Source organism: Acanthamoeba castellanii (assembly GCF_000313135.1).
Source record: "Acanthamoeba castellanii str. Neff unplaced genomic scaffold scf7180000084685, whole genome shotgun sequence".
Taxonomy (NCBI): domain Eukaryota; phylum Discosea; order Longamoebia; family Acanthamoebidae; genus Acanthamoeba; species Acanthamoeba castellanii.
This window is the reverse complement of record NW_004457675.1, coordinates 176,948-198,332: the sequence shown is the minus strand read 5'-3', so window position 1 is coordinate 198,332 and position 21,385 is coordinate 176,948. Positions and strand designations below refer to the sequence as shown.

Sequence of the window (21,385 nt, the reverse complement as noted above, 5' to 3'; positions counted from 1 at the left end):
CGGCGTTATTGTGTCGTCGGCTTGTGCGTGTCGTGCTTGCTGACATTCTTTCTTTTGCAACGACAGCCACCACCACGACACAGCAGTGGAAGCAGCACATGGGCTGAGCACCCGGCAACGCGTCTGGTCGATCCTACCTCCTCCCTCCCCAACGCAGAACCATCAAAGACGCACCACCATCACCAATGTAAAGACACCAGCCCATGGGCGATGCCGCCACGTTGTTGTTTCGCGCTAGAGTGAGAAGTCGACGCGATCAGCCATCGGCACCGGTCTCTTCTCTCTTTCGCTCTCTTCGCTTTCTTTTCTCCCTCTCTTTCCTCTCTTCTCTTTAGTCGAAGGTCTCGTCCTTTCGGGCGAGGGCGGCGTTGATGGCCTCCTTGGTGAGGGTGGCCAACGCGTCGGCTTCCACCTCGACGTTCTTGACGTAGGCGCAGTACAGGCCCCATCTGCCAGCGCCGCAGTCCTCGATCGACTCCGCCTGCTTCTCCACCTTGTGGACGAACGTGTTCATCTTCAGCTTGCTCGCGATCGTCTGTCGTTGTCCTCGCAGCCGTTAGTTGCAACACACGACACACGACACGCACGACACGCACGACACACGACGAACCTGATAGTCGATAAGCCAGGGAGCGCCGTCGGAAAAGCCCTTAGGGCTGAGGAGCGTGTCGGCGCCGGGCGCGTGGATCACGATCATGGAGGAGGTGCGCGGGAGGAACCACAGGTGGGCCAGACCCGAACCGTGTGTGCCGATCAGCACCGTCGTGCCCTGCATGAGGCTCACCACCTCCCTGGGCGTCAGCAGCTCCATCGACACCTGCGGTGGGCCACAAACAAAAAAGGTCAATTCAGTTTATATAATCGAAAAAATGAATTAAATTAATGAATAACAGAAATAATATAAATGAATAAATAAATACCTGAAAGACGTCGGCGTCGTTTCGCAGGGCCGAGCGGAGGTTCTGGAGGAGTGTGTCGCTGTTGAGGATCGTCTTGTCCTTCGTGCGACGGATCAGGACCACGCGCGGCCGAGTGGGCGGCGAGTCGGGCGACGGCGGAGCGTCGTCGCCGCGCATGGCCTCGGCCGGGACGGCGAAGGTGGCCGCCTGGCGGGTGGCGTGCTCGAGCGGCTGCGGGACGCCGAACACGCCGAGCAGGTACTTGCGATAGGCGACGAGGGTGCGCTTGGACGGCGGCGGGAAGATGGGGAACTGGTCCTTCATGATGATGATCTCGCGAATGCAGAGGCCGTCGATCACCTCGGGCGGCTGGGAGGACTTGAAGTCGATCGGGTGGTGCTCGACGATGTCGCCCAGCAGCATCGAGGGCTGCACGGAGTTGGGGAACACCATGCGGATGTAGTCCTGGTTGCTGGCTCCCCACCGCTCCAAGAACGAAATCCTGGGTGACAGACCAACGATCAACGACCAACGACACGCGTGAGGTGCACAATTCAGCGCACACGTGGCCACGGCACACGGGTTACCTGAAGGGCGTGTTGAGGCGGCCGGTTTCCTTGAGCGCCATGTACATCGCATACAAGCCCTGGAACACACGCACACGCACGACATACAACGACGGCGACGACGAAACGAGGTGAGTGCGTTCAGTCTCGGTTGGACGCGTGCGACACAGTAGTTTGCGACGAAAAACGAACCTCGTGCAGGTTGCCCATGCTCTCGCTGTGGAAGATGTAGATGTAGACCATCGTTTCGTTCACACTGCAGGACGCAAGTCAGTGGTGTATATCTTGCATTCTCAAACGTGTGTGTCGAGTGTGTCGTGCGTGTCGTGTGTGCCGTGTGTTGGAGGGACAAGCGTGGGCGGGTGCACGTACGTGGCCGTGCATTGGAGCTCGGCCTTGGTCCGGCTCAGGATGAGTCCCTTGGCCACGCCGGAGCGGTCCATGCGCACGGGCATGTCCACCGTTCCGCCGCCGGCCTTGACCTCCTTGTTGGGCATGTCGCGGTGCCACACGTAGCCGGTCGTCGTCACCACCATGTCCAGGTCGCGCACCCAGACGTAGCCCCCCGTGGCTTTATATCTGGGCGAGAAAAGCAGATTTTGAGATTGGAATGGATGGATTGATGAATGATGTGGCAATGGGAGGGCACCTGTTCAGCATGGTGCTGTTCGATTTGGAGGTCCGGGTTTTGGTGATCGTGCCCAGAGTTGAAGATAAAGAAGTAGAGGGTGGAGCGGGCGGTCTCTCTGGCGGCGATTGGAACATGGAGCAGTTGAGGGCGAGCCATGGCGGCACCACCACGACCACGAGAAGCAAAAAGAACACCGTCACGTTCATGTTTCCAGTCTCCCCGTCCAATCTCTGTCTGATTTTCTTTCCCTTTTATCTTATTTTGTCCATTTCACACCTCCATTTTTAATCAGAATAAAAAACTAATAAATCGAAAATCAGAGAGAAGTAGAGATGGGCAACAGCTTGGAGCGGCAGGGGGGTGATGGTTCACCCTCGCAGGGCTCAGCTTCGCCCACAAGGCGAGCAGCAGCCGCGCTCACTTCATCATGGAGACACAGCAGTCCAGACACCCCCACAAGAGGTAGCCCCTGCAAGTAGGAAGAGCAGCTCTTCAATCGCATCTTCCCTGTACGCTTCCACTTCCCTCGCGCCCCCATCTCCATCATCTTCCCAACAAGAACACGCACATCGTCGACATCATCGCTCGCAGCACCGCCAGAATCGAGAAGAGCCAGGAGGAAACCTCACCCCTTCGTCATCTCCTCCATCGCTCGATGCATCGTCGCCGTTTCATCCGCATTCCCACACCAGCGCCGCATCTTCGCCAGCGCAGTCACGCGAGGGGTCCATCGTGCTAGAACCCTTCCCCTCCACCCCGCCCGGCTCGTCCCTGTCCGCCACCCCTACCACCTCCTTCCACGCCCAGTCCCTCCTTGCCACCCTGCCCGCCACCGTGCTCGCCCGCATCTTCTCCTCGCTCTCCTCCGCCGACCTCCTCCGCTGCGCACTCGTCTCCAAGGTGCGTGTGCCCGTGTGTGCCGTGTGTGTCGTGTGTGCCGTGTGTGCCGTGTGCCGATTGATTGATTGTTGTGAGTGCAGGAGTGGCTGGTGCTGGCGTCGATGGAGGCGTGGTGGGAGGAGCTGGCCCTGAACGAGCTAGAGACTCCCGGGCTGGTGAGCGTGATGCTGCACGAGCGCGCCGAGCTGCCGCACCTCACCCACGGCTCGTGGCGCGAGCTCTACTGGAAGTACCGCCGGAAGGAGGCCCTCACCCTCCACCCGCGCGTCGTCGCCGTCTACGACTACCGCGCCCGCACCGAGAACGAGATCGACGTCAAGCGCGGCGAGGTGCTGCGTCTGCTCGCCAAGGACCACGAGACCTGCTGGTGGCTCGTCCAGCGCACCTCCGACAAGGCCGAGCCCCCACAGCCGCCAGCCGCGCAGCAGGAGCGAGAAGAAAGAGAAGAAGAAGGAAAAGAAAAAGAAAAAGAGCTCAAGGAAGAGGAGGAGGGAGTGGCGAAGACGAAGGAGACGACTGAAGGTGAAGAGGAGGAGGAGGGGCAGGGGCAGCTGGAGACAGCAGCCGGCGAGCCAGGACTTGATGAAGAGCAAGACGACAACAGTGAAGCGCAGGCCAGCGCCGATGATGAACGCGTCGCCGATGTTACGACCGACGAACAACAACAAGAGCAGCAGGTCGAGGAGGAGAAGCGCGGCGACGATGGTGGTGGTGGTGGCGCAGTGGTCGAGCCCGAGGGTCGTAAGCCGGCGGCGACGATCGGGTGGGTGCCCTCGGGCTACCTCGACTATTGTCCGCGGAAGCCCAGCGCCGCGCGCGCTCGCCGTTCCGAGGCGGCAGCGGCGGACGCGCAGGACGCGAGGCAGCTGCAGGAGCGTAACAAGAAGGTGCCGTTCATGGTGCGCGCCAAGTTCGACTACGTCGGGGCCAACGCGCAGGAGCTGAGCTTCAAGAAGTACGACCTGATGGCGATCGAGCTGCACCCCAGGGAGAAGTACCCGATTCCGTTCGACGCCAGCGAAGACGACGATGGTGACGATGGCGACGGTAACGGCGAGCAAGCGGCCATGGCCGCCGCGGAGAGGGCCGACGCGACGAGAGGGCAGTGGTGGAAGGCCTCGCTCACCCGCCGCAGCACCACCGGCGGCACCACCACCGTCAGCGGTTGGATTCCCGTCAACCTCGTCACCGAAGAGGTAAGAGCCCCGCTCGACCGCACACGGACCACGCACCATGCCCGCCGTATTGGCTGACATGCGCTTGTTCTGCTTTTTTGTTGGGCTGGTTTAGGTGACGCACGTCATTGCGCTGTTTGACTATGTGCCGGTGGACGAGGAGGAGCTGCCCCTCAAGAAAGGACAGCGGGTGGCCGTCCTCGCCACCGACGAGAACCGGAAGGGCTGGATTTACGCTCAAGGTGCCCCACCCCGACCGACGTTGATTATGTGACCGCCAAGGCTAACGCAGCTTGAATTGCGTGTAACACACACACGACACACGACAGGAAACGGCAGGCGAGGCTGGCTCCCCGAGAACTACGTCGTGGACGATGACGACGCCTGAAACGCTGGCCTTGTGTGCTCTTTTGCGACTGGTATGCAAACTGCAACAATATTGGCTTCATTTTGGTTCGAAACGTGGTCGATCGTCAGTGGGTGTGGGAGCAGAGCGGGGTGGCGGTGTGCGAGTGTAGGCAGGCCAGCGAACAGTAGTTGCCCCGCAGCAGCACGGCGTGGTTGCACAGCTGGGTCTCCCAGATCCGTTCCGCCACTCCGTCTCCAAAATACAGGCCCGTACCTTAGCACACAAGCGCGCACGGCGCACGACACACGCGCACGTCAGTACTTACGCCTCGACGTCATTTCAATGAGCGACCGTCATACATTGGGCGCATTGTCGGCCTTCGCACCGCAGCAGCTCCTTCAGCTCCTCCGGGATGTTGTGTCGCTCCACACTCTTGCCCTCGAACATCTTCAAGACTTGCCCTGCGCGAGTACCATCATCGTCAGCCATCACCACCATCACGACCATCATCAGCGAAGACATCAGCAACGATACCTGCGACGATGTTGAGGAGGCTCTCTGCGCGGTGGAAGGTGCCGAGCCGCTGGCGCGGCTGGCCCGGCCGCTCGTCGGCGGTGTCGATGGCGTCGGCCGCGAACTCGGTCAGCGAGCCGGCCAGCCGGGTGAGGCACGAGGGCAGCGTGACCAGGTCCGGGTTGCCCCGCACCATGAGCGTCGCGAGGCGCCCGAGGCCGGCCATCTCCTCGGGCAGCGCGCGCAGGTCGTTGTCGCACAGTGACAGGCACAGGAGGTTGGGCAGCCGGCCCAGCTCGCGGGGCACGGTGCGCAGTCGGTTGTGGTCGAGCCGCAGGCCCTCGAGACTGGTGGCGCGGCCCACCTCGGGCGGCAGCGAGGTGATGCGGTTGCGCTGGGCCGTGACCCACCGCAGGTTGGGCAGGCAGGTGAAGAGCTCGGGCGGCAGGGCGGTGAGCTGGTTGCAGTCGAGGTACACCACCCTCATGCTGCAGAAGAAGCACGACAGCCGCACATCTGAGCATATGTTGTGTTCATGCGCCAGCGCTCGAGGCGAATTTGTAGAGGAAGATGAAGTAGAAGAAGCAGAAGTAGAAGACGACGGCGAAGAAGAAGTAGTAGAGGCTGGCTCTACGCTGCGATGCTCGAGAAATCGCTGCTCCCATCGCTGGCGCTCGATGTCGGCGGCGCTGGGGAGGAGGCGCAGGTGGTCGCAGGTGAGCTCGTTGCTCTCGAGGTCGAGCAGAGACAGGCCGGGGAAGCTCTCCAGCAGCTCCTGCAGCAGGTTGGGGCTGTGCGATAGCTGGTTGTCGGCGAGCCACAGGCCCGACACCTGCACGCTCGACGCGGCCTTGAGCCGGTCGTAGGGCAAAGCCCTCAGCGCCAGTCCTGCGAATGGTGAGGGAATGCTATATGAGCTGAACAAGGTCTAGTGTGGTACCTTGAAGATGTAGCTCGTCCCGGTTGTTAGAAGCCGACTCGAGACGCAGGGATAAGGGATCCACGTTCATGTTGCAGTTCGATCACAGTCGATGGACTGACGAAGTCCGCCCAAACCAACAACAAGACTCGCAGTCATTCCAGCACGCCCGAGCAGGAAAGGGTGAAGGAGATAGGGCGAAAGGGTGCGGCCTGCGAAGATGGAAAGGCCGAGAGAATAGTCCGAGGCGCTCAGAAAAGGCGTGGAAAAGTCCGATTGGACGTGACATCACGGCCCAAGGTGGTGCCGCGTTCTGTGTGGCTCAAACGGAGAGTGGCGGGGCCAATCGCATTTTATTGTGGACGCCCAAAATCGCGAGAACGAAGCGATAAGGCGGCGATCATGAGGAGAATAGTGTGAGAGAAGGCCACGCGCAAGTGTACGCCACTGCCGGGTTGGTGCTACGGCTACACCCGCACACCCTCTTTCTCGAGTGGCCAGCGACGCGAAATGAAGGCCAGGGGTGGGGGCATATCAAGGCGATTTTTCTCGCCTTTCTTCTTCACCCAACTTCGCCAGTACCGAGCGCATCTCCTGCCCACCACACCCATCCAGTAACCCCCACCTCAACACTCAACCACACTCGGTACCCTCGCCCACACGCCACGAGCCATGCAGGAGAGCTCAACTTTATTTGCCTCTGCTCTGGAAAGCTAACTTCGACGATGTGCTGGGGTGTTGCCAAACAGAAGATGAACTTCACCATGGCTTCGCAGATGAAGGCTGGCAAGATTGCCAAGGACGCTCGCTCGTCGCAGCAGACCACTGTCCAGAAGGGCTCTGGTGGCAAGCCCCAGGTGGGCGCGGACTCGCTCTCCATCGCCAAGGCCACCTCGGCCCCCAAGGTCCAGTCGGGCTTCGTCGGTGCCCACAAGGGCGACTCCCGCACTGCGCCCAAGAACGCCTCCAGCTTCACCAACGACCGCCAGGTCGACGCCGGTGAGTTCGAGTCCAACGCCGCCCCCTCGTCGGCCGACACTGCGGCCTACAGGACCGACCGCGTCGGTACGCCAACCCCCCCCCCCCAAGCTGCTTGTTGCCCATGAAACACCGCAATTGATTGCAGGGTGCGGACTGGGCTGTTGTTATGCGATGACTTACCCACTGGATTGTCGACATGTTTCCATACCACCAGGCGAGCTCCAGTCGGGCGAGTTCGCGTCTGAGGCCGCTCCGTCGCAGGCCGACACTGCCGCCTACCGCAGCGACCGCGTGGGAGAGCTCCAGTCGGGCGAGTTCGAGTCTGACGCCGCCCCGTCGCACGCCGACACTGCCGCCTACCGCGCCGACCGAGTGGGCGAGATTGAGCACTACCAGTAAGTAGTGGCTCTGCCTCGTCGAGTTCCTCTTTCCTCCCCGGCCCATCGCTCCTTGTTCCTCACCGGCCGCCAGCTACGAGTCTCTCCTCTTCCTCGGTGGGCTCCTCCACAACGAAGCACAACAAGTCCAAGAAGAGGGTTGGTCCAGGCCGAGGCGAAGGGCGAAGTGAAGAGGGACTCGTTTGTTGTAAAGCTCTTTTGTTGATTTGTGACTTCCTTCCCTACTCTCCCTATTTATCATCGACGCTTGCTTCCTCAATAAAAGGGCGACAGCCTGTACAACTACACTCTGGGATGGTGAGAAAGATGAAGGATGGAACTGGACTAGGCACAAACAAGCTTTATTGATTGCGAGAAACTGGGGAGTGTCACAACTACCCCAAGGAGGCGAGGCCTCACCGGTACGGGGGTGGGCAATGCGCAGCAACACGAATGTCGCTGGACGTAGTGGGCTAACCCAAGGGCAACGCAGGCCGTCAGCGGTCTGTTGAACAAGTTGGAGATTAGCGCACAGTGCCGGAGGACAGAGAATGTTCGTTGAAGGGCGTATTTGATCAGTCTTCGTGTTGGTGTTTTCACGATAAAATCAAAAATTCTAGAGCAATTGTTTACATCATTTAAATTCTAATTAGGCGAGAGGATAGAAAGGAGCGTACCAATCACCATCGGCCCAAATCAGTCGGACAGGCACTGCGTGGCCGCTAGGCTGGGCATGGTTCACTCAGCAAACAGGATTGGAATCAGGTCATACGCGACATCTTATCCTGCGCAGTGTGGTGGGCGAGACAAGACAAAGCGATGGTGGAAGAGAAGAATAAGAAAAAGGATTTTGCTCTCGCCCAGCTGCCGCGCATTCCGATCGGTTGCTCCGTGGTAAAGGAAAAAGAAAATAAATGAAAATGATTTAGCGATCTGGGCTTTCGGCGGACGAGAGACAACCCACGCCATTCTATCATCGATTCAGAGAGCTGCAATGTCGTACAACCAGCTCTACAAGCCCCTTGTGGATGATCCCGAAGCGGGTGGGTCATCCTCTTCGAGTAGCGGCCCGGCGGCGCCGCCATTGCGGTCCTACGCGCCCTCTGAATCGAAATGCGCGAAATTGGGTGGGATCATCGAAAAGATCTTCTGCTGCTGTGGACTCTGCCAACGATTGCCGTGCTGTCCGCCCCTCAAGAGAGGATGCGCCGCCGTGGGGGCCAAGTGGCAGCGATTGAAGGCCTTCCTCTTCCAGAGCTCGTCCGTGTGCCACATGGCGTGGCTCGTCGTCTTCCTCCTCGCCCTCATTATCTTCGCCATCCTTATGGCAACCCTCCTCTCCAAGGTCGACGATCCCTACAACTAGGCTCGTTTCATCTTGGGGAAGAGCTGAGAAAGAGGAGAGGAGAGATTGACGCGAACGAGGATGCGGCGGCAGCACACTGTACATTTTATTTTTCGCCTGTATTAATACACCACCCACATCCACATTCAAAGAGCACCGTTCAATCGTTCATTCATCACTTCGTGATGCGCTTCGCGATAGTGTTGGTTTTAGCGCTAAATTTTGTTTTCGCCGCTCTTCGCGCTTTCTGGGCCATTGGTCCAGGCGGTAATTTATCGTGCCAGTCTCGCACCAGAGAAGCGCAAACAGCTCTTTCTTTCCCTTCTCGCACCCTTCCGAAGCTTCCTCGTACGCGCCCACCGGCCAAGCATCTTGTTGCTACTTCTGCTTGAGCTTGGATAGCATCCAAGAGACATATTGAATTAAATTGTCTTTTCGATTGATTTAATTTAGATTTTGAAAAGAAAATCAAAAGATTTACATCCGTGTAATTGATTTGCTTTGATTCTTGTTTGTGCGTGTGGGCAGGAAAAAGCAAGGAAGCAAAAGCATGCATCAATCCAACTTGCGTCTGGTGCTGGCTGGTCTCGCGGTGTACGCGGTTTGGGGCACGCCGCAGGCAACCCTGGTCTACCTCGTCCTCGGCCTCCTCTTCGCCTTCTGGTTCTGGTGGGCCTCCGCCGGCATGCCCATCCGGAGGAAGGCACGTTACTCTCCACTCCGTGCGTGTGCGTCGTGTGTCGTGCGTGCCTTTGTGTCGTGCGTGTTGCGCGCGCGTGTGGTGCGTACGTGCGTTTGCATAAGCGCCCAAGTTCTGACGCTGGGGCGTGGTACGTTTAGCTCCAAATCGCCACGTGGGGCGAGCCCAGCGAAGGAAGCATCCACGCCAAGATCTCCCTCGATGCCACCAAGGTCGGTCTCTCTTTCTCTCTCGTTCCAATCTTCGCGCCCACCTCTCATGGTTTGATGTGTCGTGTGCGTGTGCGTGTGTGTGTGTGTGCGTGTTGGGCAACCTGCACAGGTCCAGAAGTACATCGACGAAAAGCGAAAAACCACCAGACAGCACATCACCATCACGCACGTCGTCGGCAAGGGTACAGCACGCACTGAACAAAACCGGCCGAACATACGCTGCTCATTGATTATGCCGCCATTGTTGCGGTTGCGGCTGTGGTGTTTCTCATTCAGCGCTTGGTCTGGCCCTGCGGAATGCTCCCGGACTCAACGGTCGCATCGTGTTCGATCGGTTCCTCCCCTTCAAGGTTCGTCACAGTTCGTTCTGTCCGTCCCGCCTGGCCCGCAGCAAAGTCGATGGCGCTCGCTTGGCTGCTAGCGCTGCGGCCTCAAGGCCGTGGCATGAGCTCATGGAGGCATGTCGGTTGGTGTCCGCGCCCGCACAGACAATCGACATCAGCTTCCTCGCGATGGTGGAAGGCGGCAAGAACCTGGCCAAGGTCAAGGTGAGCAACATCGACAAGAAGGGCGTGGACCAAGTCGCCACCGAGCTCGATGCCGGCAGCCAGCGCCTGCGCAAGGTACACGCCTCCCCACCCACCCACCGTTGCTGTTGACACCGCACGCACGGCGCGACACAACGACACGCGCACTCACCGCACGCGCCTCGCCCCCCACATAGGGTACCGACGAGAACTTCAAGAAGAGCATGGGTCCGCTCAAGCTGCTCCCGACCTGGCTCATCAGGCTCGTGGTGAACACGGCCGCCTATGCCGCTGGCGCCCTGGGCCTCTCCATCCCCGCGTTGGGTACCACCTCCCGTCTTTTTTCTTCTTCTTGGGCCGGCCCTCGAACGCAGGCCGGGTACGTCTGACACGATGGCGCAGGCGTGGAGCCTCACCCGTTCGGCTCGTGCATCATCACGTCCGTGGGCATGCTGGGCGTTGACGAGGCCTTTGCCCCCTTCACGCCCTTTGCGCGCGTTCCTCTTCTCGTACTCATCGGTACCGAGCTCGTTCCTCCGCGCCCGTCAATTGTGAGTGCGCCGGCGCCTTCACCTCCGGCTAACGATTGATTGGGTTGCATTTGCGTTGGTGGTGGCGGGGGGAGCAGGAGCGATTCACGAGGGCGTCAAGGTGGAGGACGGCGAGACCAAGGTGACCAAGAAGCTCAAGCTGTGCTGCACCATCGACCACCGCTTCCTCGATGGCGCTCAGGTCCCCCCCCAAACTTTGCTTTTGATCGCTACTGTGTGCGGTGCTGATGCTTCATCTGATTGTGTGTGATGTGGGTTGATAGGGCGGAGCAATGGCCAAGGTGCTGCGCGATGTGTTCGACAACCCGTCCATGCTCGACCAGGAGTGATCGTGTGCGTGGCTGACTGCCCGCGGTTGGCCCAAATGAAAGAGAAACCGTTTTATTTTATTTTCCTAAACACACACCCCCTGCGTCAGAGGACGGAAAGAAAGCACAAAAAGATAATTCTTAGGAAGACTCGTAGCCGACGGCGATGATGACGCCGGAAGCGTCGGAGGAGACGTAGAGGCACTCCCCGAACGCGACGCAGCGACCAATGTCGAGGCCAACGGGCCTGTGCGGCCAGTTGTCACCTGATGATGTTGGGAGATGAGAACATATGGCGCGCCAAGGGAGCCGCAAAGGAAGCCTGTGTGTGCGTGTGTGTGAATGTGGAGTGCGCACCGGTGTCGCCGGGTCCCTGGTAGGCCAGGAAGGGTTCGTATTTGATGGGCATTCCGTTCTTGTCGAAGAACACGTGCAGCACGCGATAGCCCACCGGCGGGTTTCTGTTCCAGGAGCCGTGGGCGGAGATGAAGGCGTCGCCGTTCAGGTCAGCCGGGAGGCGCGAGCTGTTGGTCTGATTGGCGATTGGTGGCGGAGTGAGCGCCTGGTTCGGACATTAAAACAAGACATTCGTAGATGATGGTGGGAGAGAGAGGCACCCTGTCGTAGAAGAAAATGTCGAGCGGGGCGTAGTGGGCCTGCAAGTTGAGCCGCGGCTTCTGCACGTTGTGTGGGTTCTGGCACCAAGCATCCCTAGCTCGTGTGTCGTGTGTCGTGTGTCGTGCGTCGTGTGTCGTGTGTCGTGCGTCGTGCGTGTGTCGTGTGTGTCGTGTGTGTCGTGTGTGTCGTGTGTGTCGTGTGTGTCGTGTGTGTCGTGTGTGTCGTGTGTGTCGTGTGTGTCGTGTGTCGTGTGTCGTGTGTCGTGTGCCGTGTTCATCAGCAAAAGCTCGGTGATGCCCAGCGGGTAGGCCCACGTACGTGTGGGTGCCGTCCTTCATGAACTTGTCGGTGGCCCACTGGGTGCCGGGCGGCTTGCCCGTGGTCAGGTTGTACTGGCTCCAGCAATAGGGATACCCGTAGAACAGACCTGAGATCAAGTTCAACCAGCAACACACATTCAAACAATTCATTAATGAAACAAACCAATATATAAATAAAATATGTATAATAAATAAATAAATAGATGAATAAATACCAGGGAGCTCGGGGAAGAAGAGGTTGAGCTCCTCGGAGGGGTTGTTGGCGTGGACGTCGCCGCCAAGATCGGCCCTGAAGACGTTGTCGATGCCGTTCTCCACGCCCCACAGGCGGCCCTGCTTATCAAAGCTGGTGCGCGTCGGTGCTGTTAGCATTCATTCCCGAGAAGCCAAGGCCCTCTCGAGAGCGAGCGAGCGAGTGTGGAGAGCAGCCGCGGTACCGAAGGCCAACTTCGTTGCGGAGGCCGTCGGCGAATATCTCGCCCGCCGACCAGTTGAACCCGCCCTTGGGGATCGAGGTGATGTTGAAGCGGTGGATCCTCGCATGCTGGCGGAGTAGCGTAGCTTGTGGTGAGTCTTCGATTGCGACCAATGTAGGGCGCCACCAAATTGCACATTTGCGTGGTGTGGGCAGTGGTACGTCAGAATTGGGATCGACGTTGGAGCCGCTGCCGAGCTGCACGTAGAAGCGGCCCTTGGCGTCGAACACGATGGCACGGGTCACATGGTCGCAGCACGTCGGGATGCTGTTCACCACGACCTGTACCAGCCATGACCAGCCGTCGCGCCAGTCAGATGACAGGTGACAATCGAGAGCTCCAAACGCAACAACAGCAGCAAAAGTGTGTGTGTGTGTGTGCGTGCGTGTCGTTTCGTGTCGTGTGTGTGTGTGTGTGTGTGTGAGGCGCACCTCGGGAGTGCCCAGGTTCTGGCGCACGCCCGCGCGATAGGGCCACCTGTAGACGGTCGACGCACTGCTGGCGTACAGGTAAACTGCGTCCAACGTGTGTGTGTGTGTTAGTTTACCAACAAAAAAACTACAACATCACGGAGGTGCGCCGTACGCCCGTGGATCAGGACGGCGTGGTTGAGACCATCGGCCTTGGCCAACAGCGCCCTCTCGTTCTTGTCCGACACGCCATTGCCGTTGTCGTCCCACAGCACTGCGCAGACAAAAAGGGTCGAAGTGGTTGGGGTGAGGTCGGAAAAGAAAAGGAAAAGAAAAGGAAAAGAGAGCACGTGGTACCGGTGACCTGCTGGGAGTCCTGTTCGACCACGAGGAGGTCGTTGTTGGCAGCGCGCGCCATGCCGCGGGGGCTGTTCAGTCCCTGTGCCCACACGAACGGGCAAAACCTGACCAAGGGTGGTAATACCAAATAATTATAATGATCATTTTTACTGCTGGTGGTGCTGTGGGGTGACGTTGCGAGGTGAGTACCCTTCAGGCGTGACGGCATACGGCAGGCGGTTGGGGCAGGCCGCGTAGGCTGCAGGTGGGGCTGAAATCAATATTTGCAGATATATAGAGCAGTATTGCAGTGGTGCGGTGCGTACTCGAGGAAGCCAGCGCGAGTGCAAGCAAAGCGAGGGCGAAGAGGATGCGGCCGGAGCGAGCGGTGTCTCGCATGGTGTGTGGGTAGGTAGTTCTCCAGGGCACTGTACACGAGTACAGTGTCGGACCAGTGGCGCCTTCAGTTGGCCGGACTTTTTTCGCCGATAAATCGACTTTCTGGGGACAAGCGGAAGAAAGGTCATTGCCACGCCCTTTCGTCATTTTTTATTTATATATTTTTCAGGTGAATCAACTACGCCTACAGACCACACCATGAACCGAGCTCACTTCCAAGCCAGATCGCAGGGTACCAGGTAAAATTGTTTTTTATTGTGTCAAAAAGATGTGCTAATGTTCTGGGGGTTCAGGCGGCGGTGGTGAAGACTTCGTTGCTGACGCCGTTGACGGCCACGAAGACGCCCTTTGGGTTGCTCCTCACCCCGTCCACACCGTTGAAGCTGTCGGGGATGGTAGTCCACACGACCCACACCTTGGCGGTGGGGTCGTAGGCGCGGACCGAGCCGTCGTTGAGCGACACCGCCGCGCGCTCTTCGCCGTCGACCACGACCACGAACACGTTCGTCTGTACCAGGGCCTGCGGCGCGTCGGCGAAGCTGAACGTGGTCCAGACCTGGGAGTCGCTCGAGACGTGGACCGACAGCTGGTCCTGCCCCACCGCCACGAAGGTCTTGGCCACGTAGCGGACGGCGGCGATGACCGCGCCGGCCGGCCCGGCCTGCTTGCGCCACGTGTAGCCGCCGTTGGTGGACGACTGGAGGTCGCCAGAGCCGGTCAGCACCACAATCGCTCCGTTGCCGGCCACCACCTTCTGGGCCAGCTCGAGGCCCGACGCGATCGAAGACCAGCCAAGGTTGCCGCTGGTGCCATACAAGGTGAAGGCCGAGTAGGAGGTCCACCGGTTCCAGGTGTTGAAGAGCGCGAGCCACTCGCCGTTGTCCTGATTGGCGAAGGCGATCAGATCGGTTGCCTCCAAATCGTTCGACGGAACCTTCGGTCCACCCAAGACCCGCCAATTGACGAAGTCCTTGGAAGCGACCAGCTGCTGCGAATCGGTGGCCACCCAGGCCCCGAGGTGCTCGACGTAGGTGAGCTGGCTGAGGGACTTGGACGGGGTGACGACCTCGGACCACTCGACGCCGTCGGCGCTGCCGAGAATGGTCGACGGGTTGGTGAGGGTCTGCACGAAGAACGAGAGGCCGTTGAGCTCGTAGCCCGGCGGCGTGTCGACGAAGGTGCTGAACGGGGTGGTGATGCCCTCGTCGAGCGACTTGAACGTGTGCCCGTTGTCGTGGGACAACTGGATGAGGCCCGCCTTGCCGAGGTTGATGAACTGGCCGTTGGCAAAGTCAGGCACCGAGGCGGCGCTGATCAGCGTGTCGGTGGCGGGCTCCCACGACTGACCGTTGTCGAACGAGGCCACAGTGACGAAAGCAGGGACGGTGTTGTTATACAGCGATGCGAAGAACACGCCGTTGCCGAAGCTGAGCGGTCCGCCAAAGCCAGAAGTGGGGTAGCGCAGCGTGGCGTCCCACGTGAGGCCGTCGTCGGTCGAAGTCAGGAGCGCCTGTACAAGAAGCAGTTGAGATCAGGCAATAGCGAAAACGGAGAAACGAAAGAGCGAAAGCAAGGAAAAATGCGAAGAAAGAGCGAAGACGGGCAGGCAGCGAACCGTGTAGTCGGAGAAGCCGACGAGGGCAACGATGGTGGAAGAGCCGGCCTGGAGCTCGAGGACCTGGTTGATGAGGCCGGGGTAGGACTCCGTGATGTTGCGGTAGAGCGACCATGACTTGCCGTCGACCGAGCCGTAGAGAGCGCCCGTGCTCTGACCGTCCCTTCCATAGGCCACGAATTGGCCTGGTGGTGGCCCAGAGTTAACCAATCGCTCACTCAAACCCACATCTGACCAACGTCAGGAACAAGAGTGTAATCTTACCATTGACGAAAGAAACGCCGTTGATGTTGGACTTGTCGCTGGGAATCGCCTGCATAAGATATGGTAACATCAGCGCAGCTGAGCGAGATGGGTCGCTGGTGGGCTCTTGTGTACATTGTGGTAGGTCCAGGCAATCCCGTCCTTTGACACGGCCACCTCGCCTGACGTGTAGTCCATGCGTGGTCCGGCCACGTAGACGCCATTGCCGTAGATCACGTTGAACCGGTAGGTCATGAATGGCTGCTCATGCACGGTCCACTCCTTGCCTGTACAATTGATTGGTTGGTTTTACATGAGAAGAACTGTTGATTCGTCAATTCCAGAACTCCGCCACCATCCACCACGCACCGTCTTTGGAAACAAGCGTGGGGTTGGCAGCAGATGTGACGACGAAGCCGGCCTCAGGTCCGTAGGCGATGGACCAGGTCCCGATCAGAGTGCGCGCCTCGTAGGGCAGCTTGGCCACCTCCCACGACTGGAGGTCGGTCGAGGTGATGATGTTGATGGTGTTGCCGCCGACGGCTACATAGAGGCCCGCGCCGTACGCGATATCGGTCAGGTAGGACACGGTGGCGGTCGGGTTGGTCTTCCTCCACGTCACCGACGCAGCCGAAGCGCCGCTGGGTGGTGCCAGCCAGGCGACTAGCAGGAGAAGCAGGAGAGTTGAAACAAGCTTCATCTTCTGTTGGTGGCTAAAATGAAAGCTGAACTGGGTCTAACTTTGTGTGGAGGGCTATCGCCGAGAAAAAGGGAGCAGAAGGGGGCAGCTGCGGGTGCACCGGCCAATTGGAGATTTTACCTCACCGGGGATAAATGGCCCAATAGGAAAGGAACGCCACCTTAACTGGCCTTCCTCCTGTCCACACGCAAGCTCCTCCGACATTGTACAACACCCCAAGATCGCGCGTGTGCAGGGTGCTCGTGTTTGTCGCATCAGCAGACGAGTTCGGTAACATTGTTTTGTTTGTTTTAGGCAGCAGTGGTGAAGACTTCGTTGTTTCGGGCGTTGACGGCCACGAAGACGCCCTTCGGGTTGCTCCTCACTCCGTCCACGCCGTCGAAGCTGTTGGGGATGGTGGTCCACTCGGCCCACGCCTTGGCGGTGGGGTCGTACATGCGGATGGAGCCGTCGGTGAGCGACACCGCCGCGCGCTCTTCGCCATCGACCACGACAACGAACACGTTCGTCTGCACCAGGGCCTGCGGCGCGTCGGCGAAGCGGAAAGTGGTCCAGGTCTGGGAGTCGCTCGAGATGTAGACCGAACGCTGGTCCTGCCCCACTGCCACGAAGGCCTTGGCCACGTACTGGATGCTTGCGAGCTGACCGGCCGGCCCTGAGTGCTTGCGCCACGTGCTGCCGCCGTTGGTCGAGGACTGAAGGTCGCCATAGGTGGTCAGCAGCACAATCGCCCCATTGCCGGCCTCAACGTCCTGGGCCCTCTCCATGTCCGACGCCACCGTCGTCCACGCCGCAGACTGGGTGACGTTGCTGGAGCGATAGAGAGTGTAGACCGCTCCCCAGCGGTTCCAGAAGTTGAAGAGCGCGAGCCACGTGCCGTCATCCTGGTTTGCGAACGCGGTCAGGGCGATCGAGTCCCCATCGATCGGCGGGATGTTAGGCCCGCCCAGAGTCCGCCAATCGACCAGGTCCTTGGAGATCACCAGCTGCTGCGAGTCGGTGGCGACCCAGGCTCCGAGCTCAGAGTAGTAGGTGAGCTGATCGAGGCCCTTGGACAGCGTGACGACCTCGGACCACTCGACGCCGTCGGCACTGCCGAGAATGGTTGAAGGATTGTAGGTCTGCACAAAGAACGTAGAGGCCGTTGAGCTCGTAGCCTGGCGGCGTGTTGATGAAGGAGTAGAACGGGGTGGTGATGCCCTCGTCGAGCGACTTGAACGTGTGCCCGTTGTCGTGGGACACCTGGATGAGGCCCGACTTGAAGACGTTGACGAACTTGCCACGGACAAATTGGGGCACCGAGGCGTGGCTGATCAGCGTCTTGGGGGCAGGACCCCACGACCGGCCGTTGTCGAACGAGGCCACCGTGGTGAAGCTGTTGAATGTGCCGTTCCGCAGCGAGGCGAAGAAGACGCCGTTGCCGAAGCTGAGCGGTCCACCTAAGCCGGAATAGGGCGAGCGCAGCGTGGCCTCCCACGTGTGGCCGTCATCGATCGAAGTCAGAAGAGCCTGTAAGAAGCGGATAGGTCAGGTGAGAGCGAAAACGGAGACGAAAGAGAGGAGAAAGAGCGTAAGCGACAAAGAACGAAAGCGAACCGTGTAGTTGGAAAAGCCGACGAGGGCGACAAGGGTTGCCGAGGAGCCGGCCTGCAGGTCTATGACCTGGTAGATGAGGCCGGGGTAGGACTCCGTGATGTTGCGGTAGAGCGACCATGACTTAGCGTCGACCGAGCTGTAGAGCGCACCCGTGCTCTGGCCGTCACTGCCATAGGCCACAAATTGACCTGGTCATGACAGCCAACAACAAGACCCAGAATCACACCAATGCAACGTGATAAACAAGGTTGAGAACAAGAGTGCTGTCGCACCATTGACAAAAGAAACGCCGTGGATGCTGGACCGGTGCAGCAGGTCGTCGGGAATCACCTGCGGGGGTGGGGAGGTCGATGCGTAAGGGTACCATAACACGATGATGTGGCGAGAGTGCAAAAGGCAAAGTACATTGTGGTAGGTCCACGCGATGCCGTCCTTCGACACGGCCACCTTGCTCGGCGTGTAGTCGCGGGGTCCGGCCACGTAGACGCCATTGCCGTAGATCACATCGCGTCGGTAGGTCGAAGATGGCTGGTCGTGCATGGTCCACTCCATGACTAATGATTGGTTGCAATGAGGGGTCTGTTGAACAACGAAGGCACACGTCGATTGTGGCTGACGCACCGTCTTTGGAAACGAGCGTGGCCACGCTGGCGTCAGACGTGATTACGAAGCCGGCCTCGGGTCCATAGGCGATGGACCAGGTCCCTAAGTCTATGCGCGCCTCGTAGGGCAGCTTGGCCACCTCCCACGACTGGAGGTCAGTCGAAGTGATGATGGTGAGCCTGTTACCGCCGACGGCCACGTAGAGTCCAGCGCCATACGTGATATCGGTCAGATCCGCCACGGTGGCGGTCGGGTTGGACTTCGTCCATGCCACCGGGGTAGTCGAGGCAGCGCTGTTGGGTGCGGCAAGCCAGGCGACCAGGAGGAGAAGCAAGAGAGACGAAACGAGCCTCATCTCGTCTGCGTTTCTTCGTGGAGATAGAAACCAGCCCGTGTGCCGTGGCCGGGCAGCAAAAAAAAGGCTATCGGCGAGAGTTCCGGAAGGGGAGCTGTGCCACACCGGAAGCAATTGGGCCAATAGGAAATATAATGCACTGCCAGTGCCACCTTAACCTGAGAGTTCGCTTCAACAATTTGGAAAACGTTTCCAAAACCTTCGTCTTCCGCATAGAGCCGTTGCGGCGAAATAAAAGGTGCGTCGCTCCTTTTTTCCCCGGGCCAAAATTGCGAGTGGCGCACTTTTAGTGCCGTTCGTTTCTTTATTTCGATTGGCCGGGGCGTCGGGAACACAAGCAAAAAACAACCCCTGTGCAACCCCCCACTTCCCCAAATGGCCGCAAGACCAAGCGAGAGCGCAGGCAAGGCGCAGCACCGTTGTACGGCCTGCCGGGAGGCGCACACAGCCTGCGACAGGTCAGTCAGCTCCTCCTTCCTCCCCCGTAGCTTATCACACTCACTTTAGCTCCTTGCCCTGAGCTATGGCGCAGAGAGCAGCCGTGCGCGCGTTGCGTCAGAATTGGAAAGGCGGATGCTTGTCGACAACCGGCCGTGCTGAGGAAGAGGGGACGGCCGCGCAATGTGCCCACCCGAAGTGCTTCCCCGCTGCAGCCGGCGGCACCGGCTCCGCGCATCACCCAACCGCCGCCCGTCTCGATGCCACCCGACACCACCCCAGGTGTGCTGGCTTTGAATCTTGAGAAGACCACTCTCCGCCAATCTTGTTGTTGACGATGTGGCTTTTAGTGTGGGCAGATGATGATGATGATGACGGCGATGACGGTGATGAGGCTGACGCCGACCCAGAGGTGAGAAGCGACGAGGACCTCTGCACGCAGATCGAGAGGTCTCTAGAAGACTCGCTGGCCGAGGTATGAACCATATCATCCATCCAACCATTTTCTTTAGCGTGTTGATGAAGACACTCACAACATCAACAGTCTCAAGGGATGGGGCAACTGCTGGTTCTGCTGCTGGCGGAGCTGAACGAGGTGAAGCGTAGCAGCCGAGAGATCGGCAACACGGTCGAGAGCCTCAAGCGGAAGAGGGACCAGCTGGACCACAAGCTCGAGGTCATGCAGCGCACGCAGGCCTCACAACTGCGGCACCTCGCCCTGGCCCAGCAGCGGAGCATGCACCAGCTCGAATCCATGCTCGCCCAGCTCGCCCCAAGCCAGTTGACGCTCCTGCAAGACGGACCGATGCCCCATGCGCCACTGCCGATGCCACAGCCGATGCCACTGCCGATGCCGCCGCCCATGCTCACCTTTCCGCCGCCTCCACTGCCGTACTCCCAGGGCATGGGCTCGGTGGTCCGGCGCAACAACTCGTTCCCGGCTTCGGTCCTGCAAGTGCTGCCATTCCTCCCCAGCTACGACTTCAGCAAGGAGCCCTGCGTCATCGAGGACCTGGGGTACACGCACGACACACAATAAAACGCACGCCACACACTGACAACACACACACACACACACGAGGTGTCGCACACACACTGACATCACACCATCAGGCAGATGCTGGTGGTGGCTAGCCTGAACGAACCGGAATGCTTCGACGACATCGAACCATCGATGGTCTTCTACGCCTCTCCGTCTCTGTGTTCGCTGCTCGGGTACCAGCAGGGCGAGCTCATCGGCCGCAGCACGGCCGACATCTGCGAAGGCACGTTCGACGTCATGGTGAGCATCCTTGCTCACCTCCTGTGCGGCTCGCCGACGCCGGTCGGATCCCGGTACACGATCGAGGGCCGCTATCTCGCCAAAGCCCCTGGCCAACCGTTCAACGTGCGAAGCCGACACCAGACCCTCTACGGCCCGTCTGGCACGGTACCCATCGACCAGCCTGCTGGTGAAATGAGCGCACCATGACGCCTGTGCCGTTCTGTGTGTGCTGTGTTGTTGTGTGATCGATCGCAGGCGCAATGGATGCTCTCGGTGATCGAAGAGGTGCTGCCGCCGGACCCGACTCTCCCGCCAGCGGTGCCCTACAGCCATCTGCTCTCCGATCCGTACACGCGTCGCAGTCTTTGCTCAGCGGTTGAGGCTCGGCTAGGCCGCTCCTTCTCCCCATCATGACCTTCTCCTTCCCCCTGTCGTTCCTTTGTACAAACAGATGCCCCCTTTCACCTTGCACCAGCTTCACAAACATAACTACTATCAAATGCCCATTGTGGATAGTATTCTGTTTGTTGTGTTTCCATGCTCCCATGTGTGCTGTGGTTGTTGTTGTTGGGGTTTATAGTTGAGTAATGGGAATGCGTGTATTACTCAACTGATACCTCTCAGGTGTGTTTCCCTGCCCCAGGTTGCCCTGTGAATTGGGCATGACCAGTGTGCTTGCCATTGTCATCATCATGATCTCCACCATTACTGTAAGCCACTGCATTGTTGTAGTGGCCACCAGACTCCCCCACCCACTGCTTTTCTTGTGCTTTTTGTCTTGCTTCTTCCTCTTGTTCAAGTCAACCCATTCAGTTCTTGTGAAAAATTGGTCCAAAAACCTGGACCCTAAAACCAAGCGCTGATCACAAAGGCCTTCATGATTCCCAGAGGTGCCCTCTGCAATTCACGACCAAAAAAGAGCTCTTTTTAGTTTTTTTGGCCTAGGCGAAAAAGGCTTTTTAGCTATTTTTTGGCGCTAGGCGAAAAGAAAAACTGCGAAGAAAGGACAGAGAAAATTAGTCCTTTTGAGGTGTTTTGAGCGAATTACAGAGGGCA

The 21,385-nt window shown here is 59.0% G+C and overlaps 9 protein-coding genes across 9 annotated transcripts; 5 read left to right on the top strand and 4 right to left on the bottom strand.

Moving 5' to 3' along the window:
• Positions 1–331: 331 nt before the first annotated feature.
• Positions 332–2,302, bottom strand: ACA1_377010 (uncharacterized protein; the record flags this gene model as incomplete). Its single annotated transcript, XM_004353692.1, has 7 exons — positions 332–535; positions 611–817; positions 921–1,401; positions 1,487–1,545; positions 1,658–1,721; positions 1,838–2,044; positions 2,115–2,302. The coding sequence occupies 7 exons, from the start codon at positions 2,300–2,302 to the stop codon at positions 332–334; spliced, it is 1,410 nt and encodes a 469-aa protein (XP_004353744.1).
• Positions 2,303–2,523: 221 nt separating this feature from the next.
• ACA1_377000 (variant sh3 domain containing protein) lies at positions 2,524–4,559 on the top strand (the record flags this gene model as incomplete). Its single annotated transcript, XM_004353691.1, has 5 exons — positions 2,524–2,558; positions 2,789–2,996; positions 3,077–4,192; positions 4,287–4,413; positions 4,501–4,559. The coding sequence occupies 5 exons, from the start codon at positions 2,524–2,526 to the stop codon at positions 4,557–4,559; spliced, it is 1,545 nt and encodes a 514-aa protein (XP_004353743.1).
• An 85-nt stretch (positions 4,560–4,644) lies between these two features.
• Positions 4,645–6,043, bottom strand: ACA1_376990 (leucine rich repeat domain containing protein; the record flags this gene model as incomplete). Its single annotated transcript, XM_004353690.1, has 4 exons — positions 4,645–4,793; positions 4,880–4,981; positions 5,055–5,921; positions 5,974–6,043. 4 exons carry the CDS (start codon positions 6,041–6,043, stop codon positions 4,645–4,647), a joined length of 1,188 nt encoding a protein of 395 aa, XP_004353742.1.
• Positions 6,044–6,704: 661 nt separating this feature from the next.
• On the top strand, positions 6,705–7,332 carry ACA1_376980 (uncharacterized protein; the record flags this gene model as incomplete). Its single annotated transcript, XM_004353689.1, has 2 exons — positions 6,705–7,017; positions 7,148–7,332. 2 exons carry the CDS (start codon positions 6,705–6,707, stop codon positions 7,330–7,332), a joined length of 498 nt encoding a protein of 165 aa, XP_004353741.1.
• A 972-nt stretch (positions 7,333–8,304) lies between these two features.
• Positions 8,305–8,676, top strand: ACA1_376970 (uncharacterized protein; the record flags this gene model as incomplete). Its single annotated transcript, XM_004353688.1, has 1 exon — positions 8,305–8,676. The coding sequence occupies one exon, from the start codon at positions 8,305–8,307 to the stop codon at positions 8,674–8,676; it is 372 nt and encodes a 123-aa protein (XP_004353740.1).
• Positions 8,677–9,205: 529 nt separating this feature from the next.
• On the top strand, positions 9,206–10,974 carry ACA1_376960 (2oxo acid dehydrogenase acyltransferase catalytic subunit; the record flags this gene model as incomplete). Its single annotated transcript, XM_004353687.1, has 9 exons — positions 9,206–9,362; positions 9,530–9,567; positions 9,677–9,749; positions 9,844–9,917; positions 10,056–10,190; positions 10,292–10,418; positions 10,497–10,613; positions 10,723–10,826; positions 10,909–10,974. The coding sequence occupies 9 exons, from the start codon at positions 9,206–9,208 to the stop codon at positions 10,972–10,974; spliced, it is 891 nt and encodes a 296-aa protein (XP_004353739.1).
• A 120-nt stretch (positions 10,975–11,094) lies between these two features.
• On the bottom strand, positions 11,095–13,515 carry ACA1_376950 (Lsorbosone dehydrogenase; the record flags this gene model as incomplete). Its single annotated transcript, XM_004353686.1, has 12 exons — positions 11,095–11,219; positions 11,311–11,515; positions 11,571–11,664; positions 11,890–11,998; positions 12,107–12,237; positions 12,329–12,435; positions 12,529–12,648; positions 12,799–12,881; positions 12,953–13,051; positions 13,135–13,241; positions 13,327–13,375; positions 13,443–13,515. 12 exons carry the CDS (start codon positions 13,513–13,515, stop codon positions 11,095–11,097), a joined length of 1,302 nt encoding a protein of 433 aa, XP_004353738.1.
• A 289-nt stretch (positions 13,516–13,804) lies between these two features.
• Positions 13,805–18,627, bottom strand: ACA1_376940 (BNR/Aspbox repeat domain containing protein; the record flags this gene model as incomplete). The annotated part of the gene is given in 11 exon segments (XM_004353685.1): positions 13,805–15,025; positions 15,131–15,315; positions 15,395–15,443; positions 15,509–15,660; positions 15,743–16,076; positions 16,385–17,194; positions 17,208–17,582; positions 17,670–17,857; positions 17,942–17,999; positions 18,075–18,223; positions 18,291–18,627. 11 exon segments carry the CDS (start codon positions 18,625–18,627, stop codon positions 13,805–13,807), a joined length of 3,858 nt encoding a protein of 1,285 aa, XP_004353737.1.
• A 991-nt stretch (positions 18,628–19,618) lies between these two features.
• ACA1_376930 (uncharacterized protein) lies at positions 19,619–21,192 on the top strand (the record flags this gene model as incomplete). The annotated part of the gene is made up of 4 exons (XM_004353684.1): positions 19,619–20,082; positions 20,179–20,494; positions 20,585–20,676; positions 20,973–21,192. 4 exons carry the CDS (start codon positions 19,619–19,621, stop codon positions 21,190–21,192), a joined length of 1,092 nt encoding a protein of 363 aa, XP_004353736.1.
• Between the last annotated feature and the right edge of the window lie 193 nt (positions 21,193–21,385).